Below are 10,712 nucleotides of genomic sequence, written 5' to 3' on the forward strand. Positions count from 1 at the left end.
TTGTGACAAGGGAAAGTTTATTTTTTATTCTCTTGAAGATACATGATAGATTCTCATACGGCATATCATGCAAAACTTCACAAAAGTAAAGACCACAGGGCGAAATCTCAGACTGCAACCACAAAAAGAATAGATACCCTGCAACCGTTTTTGAACACGTCTACATTTCTAACTAGAATTTTGATGAAATGATCACCAAATGAATTTTGAACAGGAAAATCTTCAGCTATTTCTGCAGAAGTTATAAATATGGATTGGTCAGGGTCGTCCCTTGCCGTTGTTTTCAGCTTCTTCCAAGTTGGATTATAATCTCACCATATTACATTGAAAAAGAAAGAAGAGCCAACAGAACAGAGTATGCCCTTGACATCATATGGTGGGTCTCAATCCTTTTTCTGTGTTGACATGGGAAAGGAAACTAGCACTAGCCGCAAGAAACCAGAGGGAAGTTGGAATCAGACTCAAATCGTAGGAGCTATATTAAGATGGGAAGTGCGAAGTGGCCTCACTTTGGCTGTTGAGATGAGGAAGGAGAATCACCGTGCAGAGGAGAAGGGAAAGCCTCTGAAATCTTTGGCTGTTGAGATGAGGAAGGAGAATCACTGTGCAGAGGAGAAGGGAAAGCCTCTGAAATCTTTGGCTGTTGAGATGAGGAAGGAGAATCACTGTGCAGAGGAGAAGGGAAAGCCTCTGAAATAGTATCCGAAGAGATGTTCTTGTCCTGCTTGCGGTCCAAAAAGGCCGGTTTCATGGGTGTTCCAACCATATCAGCTCTGCATGTTAACACTGCTACGACCTCTGACATTGGCGGTCTCAAGTTTGCATAAGGTTGAAGACAAAACAAGGCCACATGGATTACTTGCAACACATGGTTTACTTGCAACACATGGTTCTCCACAAACCCATCTTCTTGAATTCTTGGATCTACCAGATCAATCACCCTGGACTTCTCATATAGCTTCCAAGCCTATTATGAAAAAAGACAAATAAAGACCAATTACAAGGTTTCAATCCGTTAATGCTATTTGCATAGAATTGCTTGTTCCCCTGTTTATTAAATTCATGTGGGAGAAGAAGCTGCATATAAGGCAGGGCGTTAAGGCTAATGTCATTGGAGTTAATTGGTTTGATTTATATGTTGTTGGCTCATCACTTAACAGTTTAAGCTTCTAGGTGTATTTAGTGGCTTAACACAAGCTATGCACATAAACTAACAATATACAAATAAATAAGTAAATCTTGCCTAAAGATTGATGGCTTACATATTCAGGGAGATATTGCATTTCTGATGATAAAGTAAGATCGGTGTTTTTCCTGCAGCCGATGATTTCAAGTACCAAAACTCCAAAGCTGTAGATGTCAGCCTTTTCAGACAATTCTCCTCTAATGGCATATTCAGGTGCTGTATAACCTCTGGAGAAGAAAGCAGAGAGAAAGAGTAAATTGCGAACAGATAACCACAGCACAAGAAATAAAACTATGATGAGAATGTTTGATAAGCATAGTATGGATGTGTAACTGAATTTGAAGCTGATAAACCTCACAGCAAATACAGAAATAAGTCACTCCCACATCAGAAAATGTTGAATGACTTGGGCAGGAAAATTTTCTGAGCAAGAGGAAAATTTTTACATTCAGTTTTTTGCTGCATAGGATAACTTGCTGTGTGTATCTGTGAGAGGGCAAGGCAGAGAGAATAAATGTGTATTGTGATACTAGCACTGGTGGCGGTTTCTGTTACAGTATCTATAGCAATACAGTGGTTTTTGATGGAGACATGGATGGAAATTGTTGAGGAAGAGATGGTGGTGGTGGCTACAATGTATTAACGGGAATGCCATTGATTTATAGATTGGTGAAGGTGGTTACAGAGGCACCTATCTAGATTGTGCTGAACTGTTGTGTGATAATAACTATACCGGTGTTCATAGTGCCATGCAATCAACAAAATGATGGAGATGGACACTAGTGGTGGTGGTGGTGATTGTGATAGGGGTGAGGCAAAAAGGAAAACTTTTGCTTTCAAAAGAGATTCTTTTTCCCTGTTTTCCCCCTTTGATTCTAAGTAGTTTTCTAGATAAGTACATGACTGACCCGAACTAATTTTTCCATTTTTCTCTCTGGGTATTTTTCCATATGCAACAACTACTTATCAATCATCTCCATGAGATAAAGCTTCTTTGAATAGTTGTAGTAAGAAAATGGCTTACAGAGTTCCAGCAAAGGCAGTGCTGAGATAAGCCTCGTCCTCTGGGAAGAACCTAGCCAGCCCAAAATCTCCAATCCTTGGTTGAAATCTGTCATCAAGAAGAATGTTGCTTGCTTTGATATCTCTGTGAACAATTCTCAGGTGTGAATCTTCATGTAGGTACTGCAATCCTCGAGCAATGCCAAGTATTATTTGGAATCGAGTATTCCAATTCAGGAACTGATCATTTCTTTCTGTGAAACAGAACAACTCAAAATTAGTGTTTGGAACTAAGCCAATATCTAATCAATTTGGCTGCCTTTAGTATTAAGGATAATCTTTTATTGAGACTAGAATTCATCCAAACCAAAACTTCATATTTCCATGAGCAATGAAATCAACCAAAAACAACATAACAGGGTGCATATGTGTTCATGCAGTGTACAAGGATTAGAAAGAGCAAAAAACAAACAAAAATAAAAACAACCCTAATGATTCACTCTGCTGGGAAAATCAAACAGAGAATTCATCCCTTGTCAGTTCGAGTTTCAGAACCAACAACTCATCATGTGTGGAACTCCAATCCCACTCCATCAATATGGTCCAAATTCCAAAGTAAAGGGATGATGCCTCCCTCTGTTTTCCTCTTCCTTATGTGCTGCCTGTGCCAACAACTGGGAATTAATAGCCAAAACATGATTGGATGAATGCCTAACACATACAAGTAAACTAGGCCATCTACACAGTACTAAGGGGCTCCTCTATGATCATTGATCATGAAAAATATATAAAGACATGAAGGACCTTGTACAATTTTTATTCATTGTTGACCCTATCAACAGGCATGCATGGACCGATCCATAAAGTGTCCAGATAACACAAACATTCAATGACCTTCATGAAAATGCGTAGTTGTGCTATTTTGTGGTAGAGATTGTTAATTTTCACGAAAGTCCCACATGTCACTCAATGGGAATTTTATTTATTCCTTTCTTGAGGCCCTTAGAACATTATTTATTATCCAAGGATTTGATCAGCTTAATAACCCAAACTGCCTCTAAAAGCATGCCTCACAAGTGGGAATCATTTACATAATGAAGGAGCACATGATCAACCTGTCTCCTCAACTCTTTTGCCTACATAAAATCAAGTTAGGAGCACCCTTATCCTCACACCAGGTTAATCATGGTCAAGAATCAAGATATCATCTGACATGCAATCCAATCAAAGATTGGCATCTTAGTTGGAATCCTACTAAACCAAAACTCCTTCAAGGGCATGCAAGACCTAAGCAAAAACTTGTCCTTTCTTATTCCCCAGACGCCAAAATGACATCTAATGCAATCCCCTTTTCCTCCACCACCAAAGCACCTAGACAAGAGCTAACTGAAAAACTGTCATCATGATCCCTTCCCAACCATTCTAGTTGCATGGATAGACTCAGGAAAGGCCTCCACCAATTCAAAGTATGAATCATGAAAGATAGAAGAAAACAAGGGCTCTAAAAAGGTCACCCCCCCTTCAGCGACACAATTATGTTCCTAAAAGATGATGAAAGACATCCTTTAGCAACACCTCTCCACGCCAGGTATCCCATCAGAACCTCACTCTGATCCAATCCCTACCAGTCTACTACAGAGGAAACATGCCAGCTTGACTCAATCAATCTTTCCTAGTCTTTTTCAAAGCCTGACTGGATGAGACCTTCTAACTTCCTTTAAAAGCCCCCCTACCCCCTTCCTTCTCCCTCCCCATGCAATTATCCACCGCCTATTCTTTGAAGTTTCTATCTCTCTGTGGTGAACCCCCACTACCATTTAACCTGCAGAGCTTTAAGAAAGACCTAGGTGCCTAGGACTAAGACCACCATTTTTTGTTTTGCACACTTTTCCACCAAACCAGATGAAATTTGAACTCCTCCTAAAAGCCCTTCCTGGGTAAAAAATGCAAAAGGAATTTTAGAGCTTCTCTGATCTTACCATTATTGAACACAGAATTACAAATATAGAGATGAAGCTAATAAGCTAAGAAGAATGCTTTAATCAAAGTCAGCCACCCCCTTCAGATAAATACATTTCCCAACCAACCAACCAACCTTCTCTCAAACTACTCTACAACAGAATTACAAACTAAAATCACTCTAAATAGGAACCAAAAGGCAGACCCAAATAAATTCACATCCCAAGTAAACTGCTAGCTATAAGGCACCCCTCCCAAATATTTAAATGGGAAAACAACACCCTTCTACAAATTTATTCCTAGTGCAACATCACCTTAAAAAAATAAAAAGGAAAAGAGAAAAATGGTACACTTGAAAGATGCCTCAACTTCATCTGGTTTGCCTCACATACAACAAATGAGAAGCAACCTCATTCCCTATTTCTCTCATCTCCTCTCCCCAGCTCATAACCTACTAAAGCACCAACCTCCACCACTCAAAAGTAGGCACATAAAATGCCTCCATCATGAAGACCAATTCAGAATTTCAGCTGCATTTCAAGGCATGTCCATCTGGAATAGTGCTTGCATCACAAAAAAATGATAATCAGTTTTGTTAAAAATATAAACTATCCAAAACCGGAAATGGCTTCCTTTATCTCTTAGTATTGGAGATTATTCTAGGGAAATAGGCTACATATGCTGCCACTGTCTCATATATTCAAATATTTCAACACAAGAGACAAAATGAAAAAGAAAAATACAATCATAGTAATGGACATGTCAACCAACATCATTAATAAGCTCCTTTCGCAATTACAACTTTCCCACAAGATGAAGAAACCACAAAAAGAGCCAGTATAGTGGATGGAAGGAGTATCCTAATATAATGCAACAGTAAAGCACAATCAACAGTACAAATGTAGTCTTTCCACCTTCATCAAAAATAAATCAAAAAATAAGAAAAAAGGAAATATGTCATGCAGGGAGAAATCTCCCTGGGTTTCTTGTGCTTAAGAAGGAGAGTAATTATATTGTACTCCATAATCATATCTTTAGGAAATAAAGAACTAGATAAAAAGGACAAGCAGAGAGAAAGATAGAGAAGTTGTACCATATATGATGAGGTCCAAGCTCCTATTTTTCATGTATTCATACACAAGCAACCTTTGAGGCCCATCTGAGCAACATCCAAGAAGACGAACCAGATTCTTGTGTTGGATGCTTGTGATCATCTTCACCTCTGCAAGGAACTCTGCTTCTCCTTGCTGGGACTTGTCAAGAGATAATTTCTTTACAGCCACCAACTTTCCATCTCTTAATTTTCCCTATCAAAAGATGGAATATGTTAGAAAGTATCCTAATTCATAAACAAAAGACTTGAGCATAATAGTCAAATCCCAGGAATGGTTTTCTGAAAATTCCTTACTCAGCACCACCAAATATTTAGAGAAATCCACTTATTGTTGGTTTTGATATTTTATTTTGAAGAAATTTGAGTTGGTTACAGAGATTTGATGCTCAAGTTAAAGATTTTCTCCAGTATAACTAAGAAACTTTGTTAAATCAGGTTTCTTAGATTCAGCATTAGTACCCGATAAACAGGCCCAAATCCACCTCTTCCTAGAAGATTACTGGGGTGAAAGTTCTTTGTGGCCTTCTTTAATGAGCGGAAGTCAAATTGGCCTACTGTTCGAAGATTTCCACTACAAAAATCTTTGGCTTCTGCAACAAAAATGAAAATTAGTCTTGAGGTCTCATCAATCTTTTTTTTAGCCTATAAAAAAAAAAAAAAAAGAAATCTTATACTAGATCCATTTTACTACCTTGAAGCCTTTTAGTTTCTGTAACCAACTTCTTCAGCTCTGCTAAATTTTTAAATTTCCATGAGACTAAAATGAGAATCAGAAATATTAGAAGCACAACTGCTGCTACTAGGAAAAAGAATAAAGCTGGAGAATGATGCGGTGGTCGGCAGCCTGACATTTGTAGTTTAGAGAGTGATGGTGAGGTCACTGCATTAATAAATAATAAAAAACAACTATTTTATTGAACTGAAAAGCTAGAGTAAAATATGGAAACACAAAAGACAAGTTTCAAGTTGGACACTCCATAAAAATCAAAATTACTTCCCACACGCACACAAATAATGTCTTATAAATGTTATTAATTAGATAACATGAGAATATTTTGGTTCCTCAAGAAAAATGTTAAGTTTATTAGTCTGTAAAATAATAATTATATACGCATTCAAGTATAGAGTCCCCACTTGAGTTTCATTAGACACACCAAGATATTGATCCTACTGTCAGTTTATAGGTTGATATCCACCTAGTATGAATGCTAAATGCCTTACATTTAAAAACCAGATTTCACAAAATGTTTTAAGAGAGGTTGGGCATAATGATTTGTTTAAATCTGCTAATATAAAAGGCGATCTTCCTCTTTGTTATTGATGCCAGAAACTACTGTGTGATCTTTTGAGGCTTTGATATTGAGCTTTTTAATATACATGCACTTGCAAAGGATAATTCTAGACAAATACATATTGAATGAAAAAGGATAGCAGAATGATAAAGTAGTATCTGTGCTTCAGTTTTAGTTCCAGCACTCGATAGCCACATATATCACAATTTACACCCTTAACTTATATGATCAAGGAGAAGCCAAGACTGAAGCACATTGAAATAAAAATGATGGTTAAGAATTAACATGATGGTTTTGTATGAAATCCCAAAATTAATCCTATACCACCAATTGAATATATAGGATGATTGAAGGTTCTTGGTTGACAGCAAGATTTGGAGGCCTTCTAGGCAAGAACAATCAGAACACTGCTCTATTTTGGAGCAGATTAAGAGGAAGGGATGGCCACTACCATCTGCAGTGTACATGTTGATGTCACTGTATTTCCCACCAAAAGATTAAACTGGTTACCCATGTGGCATCAATTGGCTCACGAGTTTGAAGCCCCAATAAGCTATCATTCTGAAAGCCCTTATAAATATGTCTATATGGTGGCCACGAAGAGCAATGAACTTGCATCAGTTGAAGGGTTCTAGTTGAAAAGCTTAATTTCTTAATTCTCCAAGAATTCTGGAACTATGACACCTTTCAGAGAGTTTCTGATAGACTGCCATCTCCTTCACTTTTATTCTGCTGTCCTCCCTTTAGACACTTCTATGTCTACATAGTTATACTGTTGACAAAGAACCTTTTGTAAACAGTCTAAAGTTAAGAACTTAAGGAAATTAAGAGATGAACCAAGATATATTGTCAACCAAAAAAAAAACAAGGGCTAAGAAGTTAAGCTGGAATCTGCTAACTTATGCTGAACAATCGATATGCTCCTTACAAGTGAATTCAAACAATCAAAAGGTATCATAAATTTCACCAAATTTTCATTTGCCCTAATGAAATTTTTTTTGGCTATTTGGAGTTTTCAGAGCTGCATTAAAGGTTTTGAGTATTAAACTTAAGTTATTAGAAAGGCAATACCTTTGTCCTTGTCCGCTTTTGTAGCCTGCTTAGTTCTTTCCTCTCCTCAGGTTTTGTCCTCCAAAAGTAATATCCTTATTTACTTGGCTCCAAAAAATTTAACCCTATGTAACCTACCTAGTGGCGCTATGAAAAGGGATATAGGTTTTTTCTTAAGAAAATCTGACAAAGAAAATTACTTTATGCTTCAGTGCCTTCTATGGTGAGCAAGAAGCCATACACTCCAGGGAGAAAATTCAACAAATGGATGATATTCAATCATGGATAAAATGGAAGTCAGATCTCCACCTCATCCACTTGATGATACATGAGAGGGGTTCAAGAGAAATTTTCAAACAAGTTGAGGAGGTAAAGAACTTAATTAGCATTCAAAACATGCAATAGAAGAGATCAGCTCGACTATGATGGAAGATGATTACAAATGTATGATTCACCAATAGCAACTTTACGACTAAAAACATAGTGGCTAGAGGGAGCGCCAAGAAGGGATGGAAAAACCAAGGGGAATTGATCTAAGCCTTTCCAAATAATGGAAAACATGACAACATTACTCTTAACATTATATATTCCAAACATATTTCTACATTATCAATTCATTTTGAGAACCATATCAGGCAATTTTATTAATAACATATAATATTTATTATAGAAACTTATTGACCACTAGTAATTCCAGTGCTTTCTTAAAGAATGCTGCTAAAAGGGTGACAAGGAAAATATTTTGCAAAGTTGCCTAACTACAGCTACTTCTTCTGGCAATGGATCTGGTTGTCCCACTTTCTCAAACCAAACAGGCAGCTCAAACCTATTGGATTCCACCAGGGTGGATCAAAAGAAGGATATCCCCTGGCTCAAAAGTGAGACAGAACATTAGGATAGGTATAACAAGGACAGGGATAACTTGCAGCATTCCATGGGCCTGAAGAAGTGCCAAACTGCTGGTATCCTACCTGCCTTAATTGCTTAATCATTTGGTGGCAACTTTTTAAACCATAAGTAATAATCAAACTCAACAAGCCATTTTCAGAACCCTCTTTGTACTTCTCTTTCCCCAAAAGCAAAAAATTTAAGAAATCAAAATATAGCAAAATTTACTGAGAACTGCACTGTTCAACTCAGGAAGACACGAGTTGATATCCTCCTGATTACCAGTCCACTTTATGTGATCCATAAAAGCTTTACATATATAATCAAGGCTGGCCTAACAAAGTTGCAAGCTTTCCCTTGTCAAAATCATGCATTAATCCACAATTGCTCAAACTTTTTAAGGTCAACTCAAGAAAATATATGATGAACTGCAACGACTTCATAAAAAGAACCCCCATGTCATACCAAGGATAAAATCAACAAAGCAAAATACAAAGAAGGAAAAGATCAACACTGGAGATCCACAAATTGGTGTATCCACATAGACCACCCACTTCAAGGTTGCAAGTAGGCAGGAAATCAAGTAATAAGAACCATTCTTGGTTTCACCCAATTGTTATCATCAGGCTAGAAAGGTGAATATCATTTATTAGCTAGGATCGTGTTTGTTCCAAATGCTTGTAATTGGACACAAAAATGTGATTTATCAATTAATAATCAGGATCTAAATGGGGTATCTGCAGCTAGGCCTTTCTTGGTTCATATTTTTGTTTGCCAGGTTCTTAATGCTTTTCTAATGCCTTGTTAGTCATGAGGATTCAACTTCATAAACTTTATCACCATTCAACATTCACTCCTCTTTGGGCACTTTACACAATCAGTTGGAAGGCATTACTCCACCCAAGTCCCACTGAATCATTCACCATTCAAACAGAAACAATCAAACAAAACGAAAAACCTTAGCCCAAATTGATTACTGAAAAAGAAAGTGAACCCATCAACCCTTTGGACCAAAACTACAACCTGAAAATTATGAATAACAGAATCATAACAGAATACTAAAAAATAAAGTGAACCCATCAACCCTTTGAGCTAAAATTACAACTTGAAATACTGAATAACTGGATCATCACATACCTTCTGCTAGGAGGCGAGGCATCCTCAACCATCAAGCACAGCACTGATGTTGGGTGCAGTGACGAAAGGTGCAGTAGCTTCAACAAAAGGCAGCCACCATTTCCTATTTCTATCTTCCTATCTTTCCTTCTTTTTTTTTTTTCCTTTTTTTTTTTCTTGTTCTTTGGTGACTTGGGAAACAGTGAGATAGAGAATGAGGGTGGAGCATGGGAATAATCGATGGAATTTGGAGTTTGGAAGACGCGGAGTTTGTTTTCTTTGGTAGAGACGGAGATGAAGAGAGAAAGGACGGGACAGAGACAAATGTCTTCCTTGGAGACGGCTATGGGATGCTTTCTTGTTGCCACAATTGCTGGGGATAAGCTGGAAACCGTGGTAACTGGAAACTTCTCGGCAAGCAATAGAATATTGATATGATCGTATAGACAATGAGCTGGTGCTTAACAAGGAATAAATAAATAATAAATAAAAATTAAAGATAAGAACCACCCATGGAAGAACTCCATGCATTGCATCCACAATTTTGACGAGGAACAAAGATCGAATGTCAATGACAACAATCAAGATCCTTCCAAAAATGAGTTTTGATTTTGGTAATAATAATTTTTGAAACCAAACATTGCCTAAATGATTTCTATGAATTGTTCAAAGGGATTAGGAATTGATTGTTTAAGAATGCAAAGGGATGGGCTCTGGGATTGATTGTTTATCAACCATTATTCCTTGATATTAGGATTCAGGAAAGATTTCTAAAATTCCTTCATGGTCTTGATCTTGACTACACTAAGATGAAACACAATATGTTAAATTGTGAAGCCTGCTATTTTATTAACAGTTGTGACTTGTTTTTATGAATAAAATTATATTATTCATATATGAATAATAATTTTTTCCATTTATTCTTGATAAAGGTAACATAGGCTTATGCATAATATAAATGTTCTTTGCGCATAGAGCCCTAGAAGAGTGATTCCAGTCCTTTGTGCCCTGAAGATCAGGTGATACCAACTCAAAACTGAAGACTACAATCTAATAAACAGATAAAAAAATATCAAAACTCGAACCTACAGAACCTATAGAATTG

At 37.1% G+C, this 10,712-nt stretch overlaps 1 protein-coding gene across 3 annotated transcripts; it reads right to left on the reverse strand.

Annotated features, from left to right (window-relative positions):
- Positions 1-10,678, reverse strand: LOC100246157 (putative serine/threonine-protein kinase). 3 transcript variants are annotated; one of them, XM_010658547.3, is made up of 7 exons: positions 9,629-10,678; positions 5,953-6,105; positions 5,721-5,851; positions 5,241-5,454; positions 2,211-2,442; positions 1,263-1,413; positions 1-967 (listed from the first exon to the last, which is right to left on the reverse strand). In XM_010658547.3, the coding sequence occupies exons 1-7, from the start codon at positions 9,648-9,650 to the stop codon at positions 506-508; spliced, it is 1,365 nt and encodes a 454-aa protein (XP_010656849.1). In that variant the 5' UTR covers positions 9,651-10,678; the 3' UTR covers positions 1-505. The 3 variants fall into 3 exon arrangements, with proteins under 3 accessions (XP_010656849.1, XP_010656848.1, XP_019078638.1); XM_010658546.3 differs by having other exon boundaries at positions 5,953-6,141; positions 9,629-9,983; XM_019223093.2 differs by lacking the exon at positions 5,953-6,105.
- Positions 10,679-10,712: the final 34 nt, after the last annotated feature.

The sequence above is a fragment of the Vitis vinifera genome, chromosome 11, assembly GCF_030704535.1.
Source record: "Vitis vinifera cultivar Pinot Noir 40024 chromosome 11, ASM3070453v1".
Taxonomy (NCBI): Eukaryota; Viridiplantae; Streptophyta; class Magnoliopsida; order Vitales; family Vitaceae; genus Vitis; species Vitis vinifera.